The 24,206-nt window shown below is 36.2% G+C and overlaps 1 protein-coding gene across 1 annotated transcript; it reads right to left on the reverse strand.

The window, feature by feature from the left end:
- Nucleotides 1-9,111: 9,111 nt before the first annotated feature.
- On the reverse strand, nt 9,112-19,136 carry crybb3 (crystallin, beta B3; the record flags this gene model as incomplete). Its single annotated transcript, XM_079815905.1, has 5 exons — nt 9,112-9,415; nt 15,092-15,234; nt 15,324-15,456; nt 18,348-18,466; nt 19,062-19,136. The coding sequence occupies 5 exons, from the start codon at nt 19,134-19,136 to the stop codon at nt 9,112-9,114; spliced, it is 774 nt and encodes a 257-aa protein (XP_079672031.1).
- Nucleotides 19,137-24,206: the final 5,070 nt, after the last annotated feature.

Genomic DNA, 24,206 nt, shown 5'->3' on the forward strand with positions numbered 1-24,206 from the left:
CTCACTGTCCAGCTGACCGAGAGCGAGGCGTTAAAAAAAACGCGTCTAAAACTATACAAAACAATATTACAGCATTAATAAAAACAAATAATGCACAGAATAACACAAATAGTTATAATGGGTGCAAATATTTAATAAAATAGTTCAAGTATTCAGACAATACAAACATAATATAATATTTATATATAAAATAATTTAATAATAACTATAATAAAATAATTTAATAATAACACAAATTATTATAATTGGTGCAAATATTACATGCAATAATAACATTATTCAAACAATAAATGTTAATAAAATATTAATATATAATAGTTAACAAATATTTGTATACATAATCATATCATTTAAGAAATATTACAAATAATAATGGATATTCAAACAATACATTTTAGTAAAACAATATACCTAAAATATATAATAATATGATATTCATACATAAAATATATAATATATATTAAATATATTAAATATAAAATATATAATATGATATTCATACATAAAATACATACATAAAATACAATTTATTAATAATAAAACGAACAATAATGGGTGCTAATATTCAAACAATACATTTCAATAAAAACAATACACCTATAATATATAATAAAATAACATTTATATTTATATATAAAATGCTAAAATTGAATAATAACACAAATAATTTTAATGGGTGCAAATAATTAATAAATTAATATAATTATTCAAACAATAAATGTTAATAAAATAATAATACATACTAATAAAAATAGTTTAATAACTTTTTTATATATAATCATATCATTTAATAAATATTACAAATAATAATAATGGGTGCTAATATTCAAACAAAACATTTTAGAAAAAAATATTTAACTACAATATATAATAATATAACATTTATATATAAAATACTATTTAATAACAACTCAAATAATTATAATGGGTGCAAATCTGTAATGCAATATAATTATTTAAACAAATGTTAATATTTAATAATTAAAAAATATAATTTTTTATTTATATAATCATATAATTTAAGAAATATTACAAATAATAATAATAATGGGTGCTAATATTCAAACAATACATTTTAGTAAAACAATAAACCTATAATATATAATAATATAATATTCATATATACAATATATTAATAATAAAATGAACAATAATCTATGGGTGCAAATATTAAAAAAGTAATTTTTAATAAAACAATATACCTGTAATATATATAATAATTTATACTTTTACATAAAATACTACAATTTAATAATAATAAAACAAACCATAATGGGTGCTAATATTTAATTTAATAATTCAAATGATTCAAATCATAATTAAACAATCCATGCAATATATCAAATACAAGCATATTGTTATTAAATAAATAATAATATATTTCATATATTATTATATAATATACATTATATGTTATTAAATATAATATATTCTAATATTTAAAAAATAAAATAACATACAATTTATGATAAAATACATATTAAAGCAAAATGTAAAATAATAAAATAAATAAAACGTTTAGATAACGTGTGGACTATCAAAATACTAATAAATATATATTAAGTCTAAATTTAGCATTTTTTATTCATATTCTAGATCAGAAACACAGTTTGATTGAAGTTATGTATGTATCTGCATTAGTTCACATGAATCCCGTGATAAATGTGCTGTCTTTGCTTCTCTTTCCCAGGTGTTTAGCTCAGTCGCCCACAGATGAAATGTCGTTCATGCAATTCCACTTATACATTTCATCAAGACATCAGAGCATTGCACAACAGCCTCAACATGTAATGGATTCTGCAGTGCAGAGTTCCAGCAATGACAACAGATATGCAACGAACGCCCCCCTAGCCTTTATTTAATGTGAAGTATTTCATTCTGTTATGTTGAGGGAGAGATAGTGTGTGTTGGTGTCCCGCGGGCCCGTGGCGGGGAGCTGCTGGCTATCATTAGACACTGGGATATATCCCATGTTTCAACAGCTGTGAACGGGCTGCTGAAAGCTTCAGGATCTTTGGGAATCTCCTGAACACACTCTAAACTCACACATTGATTTCCATCTCTGAAGTGAGCGGCAGTCACAGCTGCACACTCCGAAACAAGCTTTTTAATACTGGATTAAGATTTCATGTCGCATAATTGGTTTCTTTTATGTAAATAATTACTCATTTTCAATGTTGGGGGTAACGCATTACAAGCAACTTGAGTTACGTAATCAGATTACTTTTTCAAGTAACTAGTAAAGTAACGCATTGCTTTTAAAATGTACAACAAAATATCTGAGTTACTTTTTTTGACATTTATTTGACTGACAGCTCCCCATGTTGAGAAAAATCGAGAGTCGTTGTGTGTAATCATTTTATTGTAGTTCCAGACTAAATGTGAGCATTTATTCATCTCACTTGCTCAATATTCAGTACTCCTCAAAATGAATAAAATCAGTCAAAAATGATTTGATGATGCTGTTCACTTTATTGAAGCAATTCATCTTGATTTAACACAATTATATCAAATGTTCAAATGTAATTGATTCATGTTAAACTGACTTAAAACCGTTACTCTTTGACATTTCCATTTCGAAATAACATGTTTCAATCAAGTAACCCAATCAAATAAGACTTTCACTTCCTGAATTCGGAGAGTAAATGTTTAAATAAAGTGCTATTTGACGCATTTTTAAAAAGATGAGAAAATGGAGAGACTTTTTAATGCTTAATGTTTTGTTATGTTGGTATTTAAAAGTTTGTGTTATGTTAGTGTTTTTGGACCATTGTGGTGAAGTGAAGAGCATGTGCTTGGGGTGAGGAATAACTATTAAAGTTGTTTTAATAATAAAAAACAACTACTTTGGGCATGCCATGGATGTAACAAAACCATCTTCTGGCTAGCCAATAAGATCTTGTAAAAGGTTTTTTAAATGTTGTAAAAATAGTATTTCACTAAATAAAAATAATCAATTAAACTGGGTTACTTGTTTTGGTTTGTTTTTCATATTAATTTTAGAATAATTCAATTGAATAGCTTTGGACAAAATTAAGAAGGTTAAGCTGATTTAACGAAATGGCATTGCATTAATGTTAAAAAAAAACCTTAAGTTTACTGAAATAAACGATGTTAATTCAATTCAACATAAACAAATAACATAGAACCTGTTGACATAAAAAAATTAGGTAAATCCAATGTATAATTTTTTTGAGTGCCGTACAATTAGATTAAAAATGCAAAATAAAAAAAAACTAAAGAAAGAATGTGCACTGGTTTTGTAGAATGACTCACTGCTGGATTCAGGACAGCAAAGTAGAAGAAACTCTCTTATGACATCATGTAGTGTGTAATGATTTTAAATGCCAGAAAAATCTCATAATTTACCAACTGCTGAAGCCAAGTGGATGAGTAACAAAACCTTCTGAGCAACAGAGCACATCTAACTTTACCAAACAAACACAACAATGACCTGGATCATATGAACCTCCTCAGACAAATGAAAAATGATAGAATAGGGTTATTAAAGGCTCCTGGGGAAACATGTCAAAAAATCATTCGATTTCTAAAATAGAATTGTTCTCTGAAAACATGATGTGTTTCTGTTCTTCTGCTGTTGTCAGTTCCGCGGAATAACTCTTCTTCCTCTTAAAGCCGGCAACTGAGCCGACACAGGCTAGAAGGAAAGCGTTTATTTAAAAACTCATTTGAATAAATGTCAAACATCTGTTCTCTTTTACACAGAGGTTGTTTGCGGCACCATCTACAAACCATTTCAGAGAGAAAATAATGTTCTCACTCATTTACAAGATAAAAGCAAGGAAAATGTGGATTTTAAATAAAATAATCGTAATTTTAAATAAAAATTCAGCTTTGGTATATACAATATGTATATATATATATATATATATATATATATATATATATATATATATATATATATATATATATATATATATATATATATATATATATATATATATATATATATATACAGCTCTGGAAAAAATTAAGAGACCACTTAACATTGAGAAATCAATGTCAAACCATTATCAGGCATAACATTATGACAGGTGAAGTGAGTAACACTGATTATCTCTTCATCACGGCATCTGTTAGTGGGTGGGATATATTAGGCAGCAAGTGAACATTTATTCCTCAAAGTTGATGTGTTAGAAGCAGGAAAAATGGGCAAGCGAATTTGACAAGGGCCAAATTATGATGGCTAGGCGACTGGGTCAGAGCATCTCCAAAACTGCAGCTCTTGTGGGGTGTTCCCGGTCTGCAGTGGTCAGTCTCTATCAAAAGTGCTCCAAGGAACAGTGGAGAACCGGCCACAGGGTCATGGAGGATCAGTGGAGAACCGGCGACAGGGTCATGGAGGAACAGTGGAGAACCGGCCACAGGGTCATGGAGGAACAGTGGAGAACCGGCGACAGGGTCATGGAGGAACAGTGGAGAACCGGCCACAGGGTCATGGAGGATCAGTGGAGAACCGGCGACAGGGTCATGGAGGAACAGTGGAGAACCGGCCACAGGGTCATGGAGGATCAGTGGAGAACCGGCGACAGGGTCATGGAGGATCAGTGGAGAACCGGCCACAGGGTCATGGAGGATCAGTGGAGAACCGGCGTCAGGGTCATGGAGGATCAGTGGAGAACCGGCCACAGGGTCATGGAGGAACAGTGGAGAACCGGCCACAGGGTCATGGAGGAACAGTGGAGAACCGGCGACAGGGTCATGGGCGGCCAAGTCTCATTGATGCACGTGGGGAGCGAAGGCTGGCCCGTGTGGTCTGATCAAACAGACGAGCTACTGGAGCTCAAATTGCTCAAGAAGTTAATGCTGGTTCTGATAGAAAGGTGTCAGAATACACAGAGCATCTCAGTTTGTTGTGTATGGGGCGGCATGGCCGCAAACCAGTCAGGTTGACCCCTGTCCACCAGTCATGCTGACCCCTGTCCACCGCCGAAAATGCCAACAATGGGCATGTGAGCATCAGAACTGGACCACAGAGCAATGGAAGAAGGTGGCCTGGTCTGATTAATCACGTTCTCTTTTACATCACGTGGATGGCCGGGTGAGTGTGCGCCCCTTACCTGGGGAACACATGGCACCAGGTGCACTATGGGAAGAAGGCAAGTCAGAGGAGGCAGTGATGCTTTGGGGAATGTTCTGCTGGGACTGTCATCCATGTGGATGCTACTTTGACACATACCACCTACCTAAGCATTGTTGCAGACCATGTACAGCCTTTCATGGAAACGGTATTCCCTGGTGGCTGTGGCTCTTTCAGCAGATAATGCGCCTGACACAAAGCAAAAATGGTTCAGGAATGGTTTGAGGAGCACAACAACGAGTTTGAGGTGTTGACTTGGCCTCCAAATTCCCCAGATCTCAATCCAATCGAGCATTTGTGGGATGTGCTGAACAAACAAGTCCGATCCATGGAGGCCCCACCTCCCAACTTACAGGACTTAAAGGACCTGCTGCTAACATCTTGGTGCCAGACACCACAGCACACCTTCAGGGGTCTAGTGGAGTCCATGCCTCGACGGGTCAGGGCTGTTTTGGTAGCAAAAGGGGGACCAACACAATACATATAAATAATAATTTAGTTTTAATAATAAATAATAACATGAAAAATAATAGTTAATTAAAATAATTAGTTTTAAACTAAACCAAAGCTGGTCAAGTTTGTTAATATTTTAGTGGATCTGCAAGACGTTATATTTGTTCAATAATGGTCGGTTGCACAATAATGTGAGATTCACAATAGCTTGCAACATATTTAGACAGTTCAACATCAGTGAATATATCAGAGTCTCATCTGCTTTTCTCTTGCCAAAATCAGCCTATACTAGTAGTTTGACAATGCGTAGAGCTGCCTAGTCAGGTTTGGTAACCTCAAAGGTATGCCATGGATAGGCAATTTGGACCGGCAGTGGAAGCGTGCCATATTTCTTTCATCATCAACCAATGCCAAACCATGCCAAGCCCAGGCCTGGCCACATCAGACTGGAGTTATTTCATTAGCTGTCATTTTTGGAGGCTGCCGCGCTTTGTTCTCCATTCACATGACTCAGCTGAGCTCCTGCCAAGAGCGAATGACTTACAAAGAGACAGGAAAGACATACAGATGATGAGAGGAAATAAAGAGAAATACACACACATCCACAACAATGTGGACAATAGCTGGCCTATTCGTTGACTTTACAGGGCTCTCAAGTTTTGAACTGAGTTCAGAGTGAGATTTTGGCGACGGCAGCAGGGGTTTGGGTGGGGACGAGGTTCTGATCTGAAAAAATTGAATAAATAAATAAATAATAATATTTGTTTTTATTTAATTCGACATTTCTCTGTGTGTGTGTGTGTGTGCGCATAGTATTAATTCTTGCATTTCTCTATTTCAAAGATGTCAGGGAAGAGGCAAATTAATAATCCATAATATTTTTCAGAATTTACTGTGTTGTAAATATAATTTATTCTGAAGCAATAGTCTCACCAGTGTTCAATCAGCTTTGAGATATTTAAATCTGCATATCTTTGATATTTTTACCTTTTACGAAGGGCATTTTCGCATAATCTTATTAAATATAGCCTATGCTTCAGCTTTCATTTTACATTGTTAAATTTGATCTATAAATTAAATTAGAATAAGACACTGTAGGGCTGTTGCCAATCAAATTAAACCATTTGCACTGAAAAATGTTATGAGATTGTTTTAAATATTAAGAAATGTTGGAAAGAAAACATTATACTAAACCACCAGTAGGTGGCAGAATGTAAACGTTGTTGTTGTGGGAATATCTAAATCTTACCCAGATACAGCAATGCTATTTTCTGATTGGCTGTTCGGTAGCTATATTTTTTTATTTGATTGGCTGGTGCGTGGCAGGGCCTTCTGAACTCTATGTGAAACTCACTTGATTCCTCTTAATAGTGGCGCAACTTGGTGGGCATTATCCTGGAAATTTCTCTGCGTGAGAAATACAAGGTGTGGCGTGTGAGCGTGTGAACGGGTTGAAATGTGTGTGTCTCACGCCCAATAAGTGAGACTTGAGAGCCCTGACTTTAGAAATATAGACAACACGAAGTCAACATTAAAAAAGCCATTCGCATCTCCTTTTACCTTCTTTATCAGATGTATTTATGAGTAAAAAAAGGTTTTAAAAAGGGACTGTCTGGCTGTGTACCACAATGGAGTCGATTGGTGAAAATGTAACAGAGGTGAGTGTGAGTAAACCTCACTCATCTGATCTCAAGAGACGCTCTAGCGACTGATGCTAGAGGTTGCAGCCTTTAGCCTCCTTGTTAGAGTGTATGACTCTCATGCCGGTGGACCCAGGTTCAAGCCCCGCTTGGAGCGGGTGGTTCAAACTTATACTCGATGCGTCCGCACGAGCGCAAGCAGTGTTGGCTACTTCATCATCACTGGGCTATTGGACTACTTCATCACTGTTGTCGCGGGCTGTTTTTCATGTCCGCGGGTTGAAGCGACCCCAGTTATGTGATATTTAGCCACGGGAATGCGAATTTTAGTAGGCAACCATGCCAAAAAAACACATATGTTACCCCCAAATGTGTGTAAATTTTTCCCGGGGAAGCCCCCCTGAAACGCGATTGGGCTTGTTTTGAGTAGCAATTGGGCGGGTTTTGTCGTGAAAACCTGGCAACCCTGAGCGCAAGGGTGCGCGCAGCAAAAATGACGTCCTCGCGGAGTGGGCGGAAGTGCACGTTGAGTTGTGTATGGGAACACCCCATTTCGTGTGGTGGTATGCAGCGCATTTTTTGTAACATTTCGCGCGGCTCCGCATCCAAAGATGCACGAGTTTGAGGCTATTCTAGCCGAGCATGACATCTCATCACACCAGCAGCCAGTTTGCACGTACAAATTAGTTGCTTATATTTACAAAATGAGCCTACAAAAGCATAAATAAGCTCTAATATTGAAAATAAAGATCCATGTTTAATAAAAAATGTTCACGAAACTAAATGAAAATGTTTAGGGAAATTAGGAAATATTTAAGAGATCGTTAATTTAGTTGAATGCATGTATAGCCTACATGTGTACATATATTTTGTTCTCATTTGTTCTCATTAATATCAAGGTTTACTGAGTTTTACACGATTCTTTTGGTTTTTGGTGAAGTGTGCTAAAATAAATATCGTCACCTGTGTACATTAGCCCACTTCTTCTCGACGCTTTTTCCTGATGGTTTACAGAGCAATTACTCCAAGTCTCCCTCTGTTGTTTCAAAGAGTAGTACAGCGGCGAGCGCGGCGAGTATAAGCGCCTCGTCCGTTTGGGGAGGAGCGCGCGCAGTATAAACAAGGCTTTACATTGGTGCCGTGACCCGGATGGGAGTGAGGTTTAGGGGGGGGTGAGTGTAACAGAGGCCAGCTAGTAGTTGCTGTGTGAGTAAACCTCACTCCTCTGATCTCAAGAGACGCTCTAGCGACTGATGTTAGAGATTGCAGCCTTTAGCCTCCTTGTTAGAGCGTCCGACTCTCATGCTGGCCGACCCGGGTTCGAGTCCCACTTGGAGTGGGTGGTTTGAATATGAGGGGTTTCAAAAGCTCAGAAGTAAAGTTGTCTCTGAAGTGAGTTTTGAAGAAAGATTATGTCAGATATGGCTTAAAATTGAAATAATAATGTAGAAAATATTTTGTGTCCTCTAAAATGATCATATTAGAATGATTTCTGAAGGATCATGTGACTCTGAAGACTGGAGTAATGATGCTGAAAATTCAGCTTTGATCACAGGAATAAATTACATTTTTAAATATATTCAAATAGAAAACAGTTCTTTTAAACTGCAATATTATTTCACAATATTACTGTTTTTACTGTATTTTTGATCAAATAAATGCAGGCTTGGTGAGCAGAAGAGAATTCTTTAAAAAAAAATCTACTTTTGAACAGTAGTGTATTATCAGTCTAGCAGAGCAAATAAAAGCAGCAGACACGAGCCAAAGGTCAGAGATCAAACCATGGGGCCGAGGCCTTTATTTCCAATGACAGACACACAAGAGGCAAGGCAGTCACTTTTGCTTTCGCGCTTTCTTCGCGGCCCTCTGAGCAGGTGCAGGGCAGAGGTCATCGGTGAAGGGGCGGGCCGCCCTCCTTCAGCTGCTGGCAGCCGTGGCGGATGGGGCAGGGGGAGCGGGATTGGGGGCTGGATTGGGTGCAGGATTGGGGTTTGGATTGGGGTTTGGATTGGGGTTGGGACTGGGTTTGGGATTGGGTTTGGGAGCCGGGTCGGGGACGGGGACGGGGAAGCAGCCCCGTTTGTGCCACTGCATGTCGCGTACACGTCGGATGGACTGCAGCTGTGGTTCTGTGGCTCCCCATTCGTTCCAGTGTTTGTAGTCACCATGTTCAAACACAAACTGCCGGCCGCGGTAGCCAGGGTACATGTAGCCCACCCACCTGAGAAAACAGATCGGAGTGATACTTGAGACTGCAAACCAATCTGGGATCCGCCCTGCCGACCCAGTCTTCAGTGCAGTGCCAGAAAAAGGTCACGATAGCAATTAAAAGGATCTCAAAGGAAATAAACTCTTAAAAATAAAGCTTTTGCACAGTGATGGCATGGAAGAACCATTTTTGGTTCCCCAAAGAACCTTTCAGTCAACAGTTCTTAAAATTAACACTTTTTTTCTTAGTGTGAAGACCATTTGAATAATCTAAAGAAACTTTTAAAGAACCTTTTGTGCATTGGACAGATTCCATCAGGGCCTGCATACCGGCCATTTTGATACCCTACAGGGTTATTTATATATTTTTTTGCCACGGACTGGCCCATCATGCAGGGACAGCGGCCCATTGGTTTGTGTTCAGAATAGACAGGTCAAAGCGAGAGAGACCTCCCCATGTCCATATTAGGCGCTGTTTTTTTGAGTGCATGGGAAACTTCCAAAAGCGAATATCCACACAGCGTTTCTGCTGCTCTATGAAGTGATGAACGGCACTTTGACTCCGAAATTTGGTTTTATACAGTCGTGTGATATGGGAACATTACAGGTTCTGTGGTGAATCAGCTGAAAACAGCCACGACCATGTAAATACATGACGAGGTAAATTGGAAAACGCCAGTACACACAACTACAAACTTGTCAATCTAGCACCACCACACCTTTATAATAATCTACCTGGCAGCTACAGTGAAGAAATATGGCGTTTTGGCAGAAATATATTTATTAAAAATGTTGCTATTATTACTTACATTAAATATTGCAGAATATAAATCACTTTTATAGAGCGTGTTTACAAATTCAATAGTTTATTATTATTGATTTATTTTAGAGGCCAATGGTAATGAGGAGCATGGTTTTACCTGTGACTACCACGATCTTACAGTTAAATGAAACTACAGTTAAACTATAAATACAATTTCATTAGGGTAATGAAAGGATAATTCAACAAAACAGCTTTAAAGCCTGGATCCCATTCATTAAGGACACAACTTTTTTCTCTTTAAATGTTTTATCCATTTTTTAATAGATCTAATGAAATTTAATTACAGGTTATTTCAATGAGAGCCTCATGAAAGATGGATATCAGTGTCTTACATAAATTAGGTGTTCAACCTAAAATGTGATCATTTGCTCACTCTAATGTCATTACAAAACTGAATGAATTTCTTACTGTGTAACATATAAGAAAATCATTTGAGTCTTTTTGTTATTTTTTTACATACAGTACTCAATGGTAGTCAAACCAAAATGGTTTTCTTTAAAATATCTTCTTTTGTGTTTCACTCCTAATTCAAAAGGTTTGGAACAACTTGAGGGTGAGTAAATGACAGAATTGAATAGCAGTAAATTCACTTTAATGCATCCTAGCTCAAAATCAGTTCTTTACTGTCAAGTGCATTTCTGTGTGACAAAAGTGCAATATTCAATTTGTTAACTGCATTTGCAGTAAATTCAATAATATCCATGATTATTTGTCCCTGTCCTGGTTTTATTTATTTACTCAAATTTAAGGCCCTAACCCCAGCAAAAACATTCACGGGGGAACTCATGGGCTGGGTTTGTCCAGGGCCGAATTTTAGCCCCAGTCCAGCCCTGGATTCCGTGAATGTTAAAGACATAAACATTTTTTTTTATGTGGTGTTTTTAATATGCTTTATGACAAACCATGTGCAAATTCATATGTCAACACCATTGCTGAGTATTATATCCTTAAAACTGCCGTGAACTAAAGACGGTTTGAAATCATTGGTTTTCTGACGTCACAAACTACCTTCACGTCATTGTGTGGGCGGGTTTTAGCATATCATTAACCCCGACCGCTCTAAAGCAGGGGAGTCTCAAGAGAAGCCAGGTTATCTGTATCTTTCTCTTTCTGTTGATATGAAAATTCAGGTACATTTAGCAATATTGCAGGTTAATTATGTATATGATGTATATTATGATGAACTATAAGCCTTTCTCCACTGATGTTCAAAGCGTTTCTAAGGATACTGACTGATACTGAAGGCAGACTGAGATGGCAAACGGGAACATGGTTTGTGTAACATTAGCAACACATTATTAGCTGTTTGATAATGTAGTCAAGCAGTTAAGGGATACAATTACAGAGGGACTTTAAAGGCTCTTTTTGAAACCACTGATGCCAATAAAGAACCTTTTTATAAGTGCATTTAAAATTGATAAACTTTTAAGTAATGCATTAAATCTCTACATGAATAAAAATAAAGATGGAAAAAAGGGATTACTTGTAGATTTACTTGTCTGACTAAAAGTCAGCATATGTAAAACAGTATTTCAATCCAATCCAGTGGTGCAGGGACGACAATAAAACCTGGAAGAAAGACTAATTTGCCACTAATTTTCATATGGGGTTTTATAACGGGGTATTTCAATTTATGAGTAAAATAAGGTCTTGATATAACTTGTACGTTTTGTTCTACAACATAAATGACACACACCTATTTCGAAAACATGAATTAGGAAACTGGTATGTTTATTTTTTTTTTAAACCCATATGTTTCTAATGAGTAACTAGATAAGAACGTTTGGGGTGTGAGTGTGTGCAATTTACATTGTAGAACAAAACGTACAAGTATCGTTTACTTATGTTTTTAATAGACCTTATTTTGCTCATAAATTAAAAAAAAAAAAAACACCCATTATAAAACCCCACAGGAAAATCTCGAGGAAACCAGTGGTGAATTAGTCTTTCCGGGTTTTGACGTCATACCTGAGCCACTCAAATGTCATGTGAAACAAGATATTTAAAAACAAAATCAACAGAATTCGTTTTATGATGGAAGGACCAGCACCACATCCTCTTGTAGGATTCATCTTGTAGGATTCATCTTGCAGAATCTGGCAGTACGTTTTGGGAGTTCATTTTTTGGCCGTCTCTGCAAAACGGACTTCAGGATAAGAGATGGACTAAAAATGAACTCCCAAAACTTACTGCCAGATTCTGGAAGATGAATTCTTCAAACAGTGGTACAAGAGGATGTGGTTCTGGTCCTTCAAGAGTCACTCTCAACCTATCTGTCCATAAAGCCTGACAAAAACGGAGTGTCTATTTACACCAAGTGCAAATAACGTGTCTTGTTGGCAAGTGCTATTCGCACTAGCTCCGCCTAACAATGCCTAGTTGGGCCGAACAAGATTTTAAAAGAAAAAAGACGCTTGTATTTCAACGTTTTCAGTGGTGTAGTCAGTAAAGCATAAGGCTTAAGGATCTTGGTTTTGACGCGATCGACCCGGGTTCGAATCCGCCTTTTGCCGAGCTCGCTCTTCTCCTTTTTCCAATTACAAATTACATCGAAAAGGCATTTACTTTCAATAAAAATTAAGAAAACGTTCTAAAAATGGAAATAAAGTGCCTGACGAAATGTTTAATAATAATAAAATCATTTATTGGGTAGGGTTAGGGGTCAGTATAAGGAGGGCTTTTATTGTCCCATTAAAGGTATAGTTCACCCAAAAATGGAAATTCTGTCATCATTTACTCACCTTCAAGTTGTTCCAAACCTGTATGAGTTTCTTTGTTCTGCTGAACACAAAAGAAGATATTTAGAAGAATGTTTGTAACCAAGCAGAGAGAGCAACCATTGACTACCATAGCATTTTTCCCCCCTACTATGGTAGTCAATGGTTGCTCTCTCTGCTTTGTTACAAACATTCTTCTAAATATCTTCTTTTGTGTTCAGCAGAACAAAGAAACTCATACAGGTTTGGAACAACTTGAGGGTGAGTAAATGATGACAGAATTTTCATTTTTGGGTGAACTATCCCTTTAAGGCGGCATCTATTTAATAATTTTAATAAATATAATAATTTACACTCTGTTATTATTGCATCCTGCTAATGTACAACAATACTGAGAAGCAAATAGTATGTATCTGTCAAAATAAAGTATAAATTACATGTAATTACTATTAACACATATTGCATAGAACTGCTACTTTTACATGGTCTAAATAGAATATGTCCCTTTTTCATTTAATATGCTATTTCACTTTGTAAATAGCATCTACAGCTATTTGCACTTAGTGTAAATATCATCTATCGCTAAGAAAATATGTTATTTTCACATGGCGTAAATAGAATCTAGTTGCTATTTACACTTGATGTAAATAGCATCTATCGCTATTTGCTCTTAGTGCCTATAACAAAACAGTCTTCTGTATTCACAACACTTCAGCTTGTGACTCTTATTAAATGGGGGTCATTTTTTTAGGATTCTTTACCTAACTTAAGTCTCTGAGATCCTGACACCTTGCACTTCTGGAGACTCGCAGCTGGTGGCGCTGGAGACTAAAGGGTTCCTGATGGTTTCACACTTAATTCTTCACCTTAATTCTTTTGCAGTTATCGTGTCTTTTCTCCGCCACCTGTTTTTGTCTGACCCTGCTGACCCAATGAGCATTTCACTGTCCAATGGTTATGCCTTAACCGCAATGTCTAGTATTGCATTAGTATTGTATCCTCCTCGCGGGTTAAAAGTTAAATCTCTTTTATGGCTCATTTTATCTGTAAAAGAAAATGTGCCTAATAATTGTGCACACCTGAATATGAGGTGTTTTTCATTTCCAGCCTTCATGAACAATTCTACATCACTTATAAATGATTAAATACACAATTAATAGTATAGTTATTAAGATTAATGTGGTTCGGAATTGGTAAACTGTGCCTGGAAACCAAAATATGATCAGAAAATCAGGACGCACTGTAGATAAGTACTAGAAAGTAGTTTTTTTTTTTTTGCAAAAAGGAAAAAAGGTTATACTTTGAAACAACTTAAGAACTCTGGAATACAATTTAAAGTGTAAGCAGGGAGTCCCAGCTTTAGTGTAAAGACATTTTATGATTGCATCGAGCACTATATGTAAATTGAAATATGTTATATGACTGTACACCTATGATCCAAAACAAACATAAAATGTAAAAAAAAGAGAAAATCTATAGTTATTTGTTATTATTGCTCTTTATTGGATAAATGTTAAATTACTGTGTGCTAGATTTTAGAAAGGTCACAACCTCAGCCTTCCTGTGGGTCAAACAATAGAGGTCAAACATAGCGCTAAGAACGGCAAGGTCATGTGTTCAGTTTTCACGAAAAGCAAGAACTGATCAAATGTATTCCCTATGTACACTACCGTTCAAAAGATTAGGGGAGGTTTTCGCTCTTCTGCTCACCAAGGCTGCATTTATTTGATCAAAAATACAATACAATTGTGAAATACTATTGCGATTTAAAATATCCGTTTTCTATTGTAATACAATTAAAAATGTAATTTATTCCTGTGATGCAAAGCTGCAGTTTCAGCATCATGATCCTTCAGAAATCTGATATGCTGATTTGATGCTCAAGAAACATTTCTGATTATTATCAATGTTGAAAAGCTGCGTAATATTTTTTGTGAAACAATGATACATTTCAGGATTATTTGATGATTAAAAAGTTCAAAAGAACAGCATTTATTTACATTATAAACGTCTTTACTGCCAATTTTGATCTAATGCATCCTTACTGAATAAAAGTTTTAACTGACTGAATACAAAATGAATCTTACGGACCCAAAAAAATCAAAGATCAAGACCATCCTGAAAAATGAAGGGTTGGATAACAACTCACGTTCCACTGATGGCTTTCGCACTGGCCACGCGGTCCTGGAAGCCATGGACCCACAAGCTGGGAATGTCATCATCCACGATTTCCATCTTTCGGCCGGCAAAGCTGCTGTTCTCGAACAGATGTAGTTTGTGGTCGGCGCCGTCCTGGTAATGGACCATAAACACAAGACTCAATGGACCGTGAGGGTAGCTTCGATCTTTAGGAGCGTGTGTGGTGTGAATGTGTCTCTCACCACTTTCAGGGGTCTGATGGACAGGAGGCAGTTATTCCTCTGGCTGTTGGTCCAGGTGGTCCAGCGAGGATATTCGCCTTTCTCCAAAACAAACTGCTCTCCCAAAAAGCCTTTCTGCTCATAGGCGACCCATCTGTGACAAGAACACATTCACAAACATAATGGATAAATGGACGATTCCTTTTGATTAAAGCAGGGATTCACAGACTTTTTTTGTCAGTCAAACCTTTTTGACCTCAAATATATACTAGAAGTATCCCTGAGATTTTAAGTTAAGTTTAAAGTTAAATTCGCTGATCACATGACATGCAAGTAAACCAGGGTTATTTTAATATCATTTATATATACTACTATAGTTTTTTGTTAATATTTTAAATCAGATTTTATTTTTATATTTTCTGCTTTCATTTGAATTTTAGTTAAAGGCACAATATGTAAGATTTTCGGATTAAGATATCCAAAAACCACCAGAACAGTGTTATATATGTTGTTGACTTGTGTACTTACAGTATCCCAAATGTTTCCAAGAATGTTTAAATCCAGAGAAATAAGCAATTTTAACCTAGTCTGGATGCCAGCCGAACTAAGCCCCGCCCACAACATTTGAGGTCGGGAAGTTCGGTCTGGACTTGATCCGTTGTGGAGCAACTATGCTCGAACCAGAGCTGTTCGGACCAATCAAATTGTCAGGGCGGGCTTTATACGATGATGGACAGATGATCAACAGTAACGTCATCATCCCCGTCACCAAAGAGCGCTTGGGTTGAATTTGTTTACTAAACAGAGAACTAGTTCATATATGCATTTACCTTTACTATTTCTCTTAAAAATGATCGTGTTGGTAAGTACTCCGTGTATCCTTAAATTCTTTTTACAACACCGGCAAAGATCGTTTACACTCATCTTCTTCTTCTACTTCTTCCAGCGTGTGTGCAGTTGAGTTCTGTTGACAACTATGCGTCGCTCCGCTGCTCTGATTGGTTGTAGGTCTATCCAATTGAGTGCAGAGGCATTTTCTTTCCTGGTTGGGTTGAAAGACATCCCATAATCACAGCCCAATGGAGCAGAATCAGACTCATATTCTGACTAGAATCTGAGTATGACCACGTCAGGCTAATTTTAACCAGGACACAGACCGTGTCCGTGCGTCGCCTATCATTAGCCGTGTTTCCATTACAGATTTGCGCAAAACTTTTGCGATATTTTCTAAATGTCGATAAAAAACTATTGCAAAATGACGGCGTTTCCATTAACCAATGTTATGCGACTAAAACTTGTTTTTTTCCTCTCGCAATAAATCATTCCAAAAATGATGCCACATATGTTAGTCGGTTTATGTATATCCCATCCACCGCACTAGCCATTATTTTTAAATGGAAGGAGACGTCGGTGTGTTATCCAAGCATTAATGGCAAGGAGAGCCCTTATACTTGAGCGTATGAGGTGTGTGTGTGTGTGTGTGTGTGTGTTTCTCCCTCATATCTGCTTCAAGGTCTTCATGATCATTTTGTGGCATTTCTTTGTTGTCTAGAATCCAGTATTCCTGTAATTCTATTGTCTTTTATGAGTTTAATACAGAACTCTGTCTCGTCTTCTGTCCAAACACACAGCGCCATCTGTAAAGAATGATCGATTTTTACGTACGCCAGGTGACCTGTAAATGCGAAAAAACTGTTTCCATTGCAGTTTAGCGAAAATGTCCTTTTTCGAATTACCTGAAAAACCACCTCGTGCAAGCGTAACAACTTTTTTGCGATATTTAAGAATGTTTAGATATTCATACTTGAAAACAACAAAAATACTGAGGAAGAACATTATTTTTTGTAATGTAGTTAGTTATTTAGTACTTTATTTTAGTAGTAACAAACAAAAATGAGCAATATTGTATTGGAAACTGGCTTAAAAAAATTACGTTTTTTTAAATATTTTATTTTATTTCAAGTAATGAAAGTTTTTAATTTAAATTGTAGTTTTAGTTAACACTAATAACCCTGAAGTTAACAAATAAAATATATCTACTTTTTTGTGGATTATTTTGACAATGAGTTGTGGGTGTGTTTTGGGCGTAACGTGCGAGTCTCATCTCCCATTCCCTTTAAAAGCCAGTCGTGCTCGCACCATGGCGGATTCGCTATTTACAGGGCGGAATATAGACACCCTCATTTGTCATTACTGTGTGTGTAATAAGCAGAGTGTACGTGCGTTGTGCACCCGCCTATTGGCTCATATTACAAACACACCCTTTAAAAAACACAAAAAAAACTGACTTTAGAGCAGGTTTTTGTTGGTCAATGGCGCAGTCGTTGTCAGTTCTTAAAAATAGCAACGCGCCAACAATGCACCTGAACACACCTGGTTTTCAGACCAGCACACCCATGGGCGAACAGATTGGCACGAGTGCATTTGCTATTTAAACAATGTGGCGCTGGATGTGGAAATAATAACTGTGTCGGGCTGAAACTAGCAAAAAACACTTGTGTTGCGCCTGGTGCCACATTGCACTGGGTGTGTGATAGGGCCCTGAGCTTGGTTTTTAATAATCATGTGAAACTTAGCAAACTGGCAGCTCCAGTAGTACTGAAAAGATTTATCTTGAACTCTGTCAATTAAACGATTTAATAATCAATAAAAAGTAATTTATACCCATGATATTACGCTGTAGACAATTTGGACCAGCGGTTTGGGAAATGGATGGATTGATGATTCAGCTGTGGGCGCCATCTTCTGGTCAGACACAGGAATTAATTTGGCATGCAACTCTCACAGTGCATTATGGGTATTCTCTAGACATTGAGTGTAAATTGGCTGTACACTCGTTATTGCAATGCATTGTGGGATTGAATGAGTGCACTCAATAATGTCCACTATGGTTTCAGACACCACTACAAATGGCTGTCTCCTCAAACAGTGCCCTATTTAAGGTTAGGGGGCGATTTTGGACACAGCCCTTAATTAACGGGTTCAGGTTTGATTAGGGTTGTAGCAAAACTTCGCCCAGCCAGACAAAAGAGAACATGTACTCACGGGCAAGACTCAACTATGATTGATCCAACTTTTTCCAATTTCTTCTCAATCAAGTCCTTGCATTCTGCTGACAGCTCGACCTTTTTTCCTTGGAAGTTCTCAAATTCATACAGTGAGACCTGTTAAGACAATTCAATACATTTTAAGTCATAAACTGTTTGGGTTTCAGCATTTACGTGTAATACCATTTATGCTAATTATCACACTCATTTCAATAATGAGGTCCTCTCTTGTTTCATGAAAGCCTTTTTTTTTTGCCTCAGTTAAAAAATGTAGAGTATGAGCAAAAGATCACGAATCTGATCATATCTGAAATATTTGCATCATCACAGGGAAGATCTTCCTAACATCTCAACTGTCTCTCCAAGGCAGCAATGAGATTAAATATAGACCAAATGGAGACATTTGCTTGAGTCTCCTTTAGCATGTCAGAAGAGATCTCAATAATGTCTCCAACTGTGTTCAATCAAAAGTTAGAGATCTCAACATGAACTCAAATTGTTCAAATGATGCAAGACACATTCATTTATAGCTCAGTAATGTGTCAGCTATTGACTCTATTGTTGTTTATTTATGCGTTTGAAGTTGATAAATAATACTAACTGAGAATCCATGAAGTCTCATAAGATATAAAAGAGCAATTTCTGAGCAAAAAAAAAAAAAAATTTCTCTTTCCTCTGTGAATAATAACTGTATAAATATGCATATTTGGACCTTGTAAACTGCTCCCGCTCCTCCTTGGCTCTTCCCAGCGACTTGCAGATCTGGGACTCCCTGCTGATCCGACATCTCTCCGCCTGTCAAACACACAAACACACGGAAAAGAGCCGTTCTCAATAAATGCATACGAATGAGCACTGAATATATGAGAACAGCAAGTAAATCAAACCAAAGTTATGAGATTTGATCTATAGTGGGCAGCTAGTTAAGACACTTATAAAAACCTGAATGGCATTGCAGAATATCAAAACAAAATATTGAATTAGGTGGCATTTATTTTGAAGAAAGACGCGTAAGCATGCTATTAATGTCAATTATAATTGATATGAACATTAATTTTTATAAAACATAATTCATATTTACATTAAATAGGTAAACATTTCCCTCAAGCAGCAATTTACATCCAAAAGAAACAATTAAACAGATAATTATGGTCATTGCACAGATGTTTGCACAAGAGTTCTTGGCCAGGCGAAACGAAACAAAACAAAACATCAAAAGATGATAAACCATAAAAAACAAGTGCCATTTATTTTGAAGAAAGATGCATAATGCTTGTAATGAGGTTTTAAACTATGAAACTATATATCTAGTGTTGAAAATAAAGACCAAAAAAAAAAAGATCACGTCTCTATTTCTGATAAGAGAAAAATCTATGGATCACGCTTTCTGAAAAGAATTTCCCGTCCTCTTTTTTTTAAACCAATTTCTATATTCAATTATAGAGCAATTCATTAGACTAAAAAAACTAAAACAGATTTTATGTCAATAATTGATAAGAAAAGTAAGATGCATCTTTACCTGTTTCTCCTGTCTGTCACCTTCAGCAGTTCTTCTCACCCCTTCCACTCTCTCTCAGCGTGAGAGTGTGTGTGTGTGTGTGTGTGTGGGGGTGTGTATGAGAGAGTGTGTGAGTGTGTGTGGAGGTGAGGGTGTGCCGGGCGAGTGGAGGGGACCTGGGGGGTATTTATGGTTTAATTCCGTCCACAGCAGCAGAAATGGGTTGGCCGTTGATTGCTGTTGATGCAGCAAGTCTGTCGTTCGCATTTGTGTCCGTCAGACTGCCTCTCAATAGGCTGCGAGTTGGCAGGAGTTGCCCGCAGCCACCAGCCTGCTCTGCTGCCAGCGTGGGTACAGCGGGCACCGACAGGGCGCGAGCCAAGAGGATTCAGACAGGATCAGCTGCTGTCATCACAACCCTGCTCACTGTCCCTCTCTCTCTCTCTCTCTCTCTGGTCACTGCAGTCCCATGAGCTGCCTCTGTGTGCCTTAACCCGCTACACACATTTGGCTCATTGATCCTTGGTTGATGGATTCTCAAACTTTGTAAGTGCTTGCTCAAGAAAAGCATGAATGGAAGACGACAGGTGCCACTTAAAGAAATCAATAGTCAATTCATACATACACTGTAAAAAAAAGATTTAAAAAGTAACTGGTTGCCTTAAAATTTTGAGTTCATTGAAATTTAAAATTTGAGTTAATACAATGAACATTTGAGAATCGACATCGCCCTTTATTCAAATATTATTAAAAGATATAAGCATATTGCGTAATTGTGTTTTATTTGTAATAATGCAGCGAAGCATGCCAAATTGTGCTATTTTCATGATTTATCACAACATTTTTTTAATTTATGTGCCTCAGATACAATAATATTTTGAGTTTCTATTTATTAAACCAATTTCCTTCATTGTATTAACTCAATTTTTTTAATTTCAATGAACTCAAAATTTTAAGGCAACTAGGTTACTTACTTTTTACTTAAGTTAAACCAACAATAATTTTTTTTTACAGTGTATAGATCACAAATCAATATAAATCTCTTTTCAAATTGACAAATAAATAGTACAAGTTTTTGTAATGTTAACAGATGGGTTTTTTTAACGCATTACAAAATATTCGGCATTTAATTTTTTTTTAGGAATCATTTTATTTTAAAGTGTCACGACCACTCAAAAGTTTGGGTTCAGAATTATTTTTTAAAAATAAATGTATACTTTTATTCGGCAAGGACATGTTAAATTAATCAAAAGTTTGATTAAAGACATTTATATTACAAAAATATTTCTGCTTCAAATAAATGCTGTTTATGAACTTTCTATTCAACAAACAATACTCAATAAAATGTATAAGTTTCCACAAACATATGAAGCAGCACTTCTTCCACATTGATAATAATCAGAAATATTTCTTGAGCAGCAAATCGACAGATTTCTGAAGGATCATGTGACATTTTTGAACTCGTGTTGTACAAAATAATAGTCCAGAAATGGTTAGAAAAGCTTGCACTGTAAATTCACAAACACAAACAAAAGTTATGATAGCCTCTGCATTCTTGCGGTAACAATAAACTTTTTCAGTGCATGATTTTATTACATTATGTCTGTTAAAATTAAAAGCAAATAAAACTAATTTAAATGATACACTATGTCAGGGCTTTTCAAACTTTAATGATGCCAAGGACCCCCAAATAAGATAAACCTTTTATGAGGGACCACCTTCCTAAAATCCATCTGTAGGCTATATTTCTATGTATGAATAAACATGTTAACTGTTATATAAATAGTAAGTGTGACATTATAAATACAACATATTGTGGGTTGGATGTACAAACCTGAAGAAGAATATTTTCAATTAAAAATGATTTATATAAGCAACTTTCACAATAAATGTATGTAAGCAGCTTGCGTACTGCATTAAGAATACTGCTTTACAACCGCAGTGAGCAACATAAAGGGGACTATAGTGAGAAAAACTCACTAAAGAAACATACAAAGCAAACATATACAATTCTAGAAAGTATGCATAAGGCAAGAAAGGAGATACATTTTTGTTTGAAAACCCCTGCATATGCAACTTTTAGCCCTCTAGCGGTTAAAAAACAAAACTGCATGCATTTTGCGGAACAATATTGTTTTGATTGTGCTTCGGCTCTTCGTGACTGTGCGGATGAATATGGTTTTCCTACTCATAAAACAACATTCATTACTAGGATGTCAAGCTGACTAGCTGAAGAAATTACTGTAGCTTTATCCATTAATAGACACTGTAATAATAAATTCCAGCACAACCATAATGAAAGGAGCCTTCACAACAGATAGTAATGCAATGAATTCTGTTAGAGAGCTACAAATGGCAATTTATCTGTTCAATAAAATACCTCACTCACGGCATCCTCTTAATCGAAAATGCTTTTACAACATTTCAAATCCCTCAGTTCTCGCCATCTCCGAAAGCCAAGCCAATGTTGGTGTGTCGTTTTATCGCGTTTCTCAGTGGGTTAAAAACAACAACAACAACAACAACAAAACGGAGATTCCCCAGAGGTTGGAGATTTATCGCTCCATGTCAACCTTTCTCGTTCGTTCTGACAACTAACCTATGCCCCTCACACCATACACGCGTCAAAGTAGCCAGAACAACTTTTCTTAATTTATGGATATGACTAAACACGGACGGACGACGCAATTTCCCGCGAAAACCACCCCGACAAGTCTAAATAAACCATGACATAAACCCGTAAAGCTTACCAGTGAGGTGAACCAGGGTAAGGCAAAAACACGTTTTTGGAAGAAGGCTTGATGGTGTAAGCTACCTTTGAAAAATGAACATCAATAAACTGTAGGCTACAGATCTTTATAGAACTGTAGGCCTATAACAATTTTTTTTTACAGTGTATAGATCACAAATCAATATAAATCTCTTTTCGAATTGACAAATAAATAGTACAAGTTTTTGTAATGTAAACAGATGGGTTTTTTTAACGCATTACAAAATATTCTGCATTTTACATGTTTATTTTTTTTTAGGAATCATTTTATTTTAAAGTGTCACGACCACTCAAACGTTTGGGTTCAGAATTATTCTTAAAAAATAAATCAATACTTTTATTCGGCAAGGACACGTTAAATTAATTAAAAGTTTGATTAAAGACATTTATATTACAAAAAATATTTCTGCTTCAAATAAATGCTGTTTATGAACTTTCTATTCAACAAACAATACTCAATAAAATGTATCAGTTTCCACAAACATGTAGCAGCACAACTTCTTCCACATTGATAATAATCAGAAATATTTCTTGAGCAGCAAATCGACAGATTTCTGAAGATTTCATATATGGATATGACGAAACACGGACGGACGACGCAATTTCCCGCGAAAACCACCCCGACAAGTCTAAATAAACCATGAAATAAACCTGTAAAGCTTACCAGTGAGGTGAACCAGGGTAAGACAAAAACACGTTTTGGAAGAAGGCTTGATGGTGTAAGCTAGTACCTACCTTTGAAAAATGAACATCAATAAACTGTAGGCTACAGATCTTTATAGAACTGTATAACACCATATAACCCTCCTGCTACTTATATGTCAAAGTTTGAGCTAAAACACTATTGAAACAAAGAGTAGATTTTGATGGTTCTCGCACTGCACATTAAAATGATAGTGTTTATTAGACGTCTCACAGCTCACTGAGCAAGTGTCTTAAGACCTAAATTTGTAATTCATAAGCTTTTTATACAGCAATTTTCCACAAAATATGATCCAGAGTGAGTGAAAATAAATGAACAAACTCTAACAACTTTCTAATTCTCCTGTAACTGCATTTTACAAAACACAAGCCTCTCTTTCTATCACTGTAAATTCACTTTTAGAAGTGATAACAAGTAGTATATACACAAAGACAAACTTGCTTCCCATTTAGAAAAAATATTTAATGAAGATATCCCTTGATTGTAATTCATAATTCATATATATATATATATATATATATATATATATATATATATATATATATATATATATATATATATATATATATATATATATATATATATATATAACACAGCTCCCGTTTCCCAGCATAGGTAAACATTTTCCTCAAGCAGCAATGTACACAGCTGAAGTCAATAAACAAACATTGAAAATGACTCAAAAACATTCAAAACACAGCTTATTATACATTATTATAACTCCGATTTGTGTTTTGTAAAAGTGTTCTTGGCCGGACTGTAAGGACATGGGCAACAAAGCAAAATGAAACATAATCAGCCCGATTAAAGCACATTAGCTGATGCTTCTCTCATAGCATCAATTCAAGTAGAAATACAGAGAATAAAAGTGAATGACGTCAAATTA

The sequence above is a fragment of the Gobio gobio genome (assembly GCF_949357685.1).
Source record: "Gobio gobio genome assembly, chromosome: 4".
In the NCBI taxonomy this organism is placed as follows: domain Eukaryota; kingdom Metazoa; phylum Chordata; class Actinopteri; order Cypriniformes; family Gobionidae; genus Gobio; species Gobio gobio.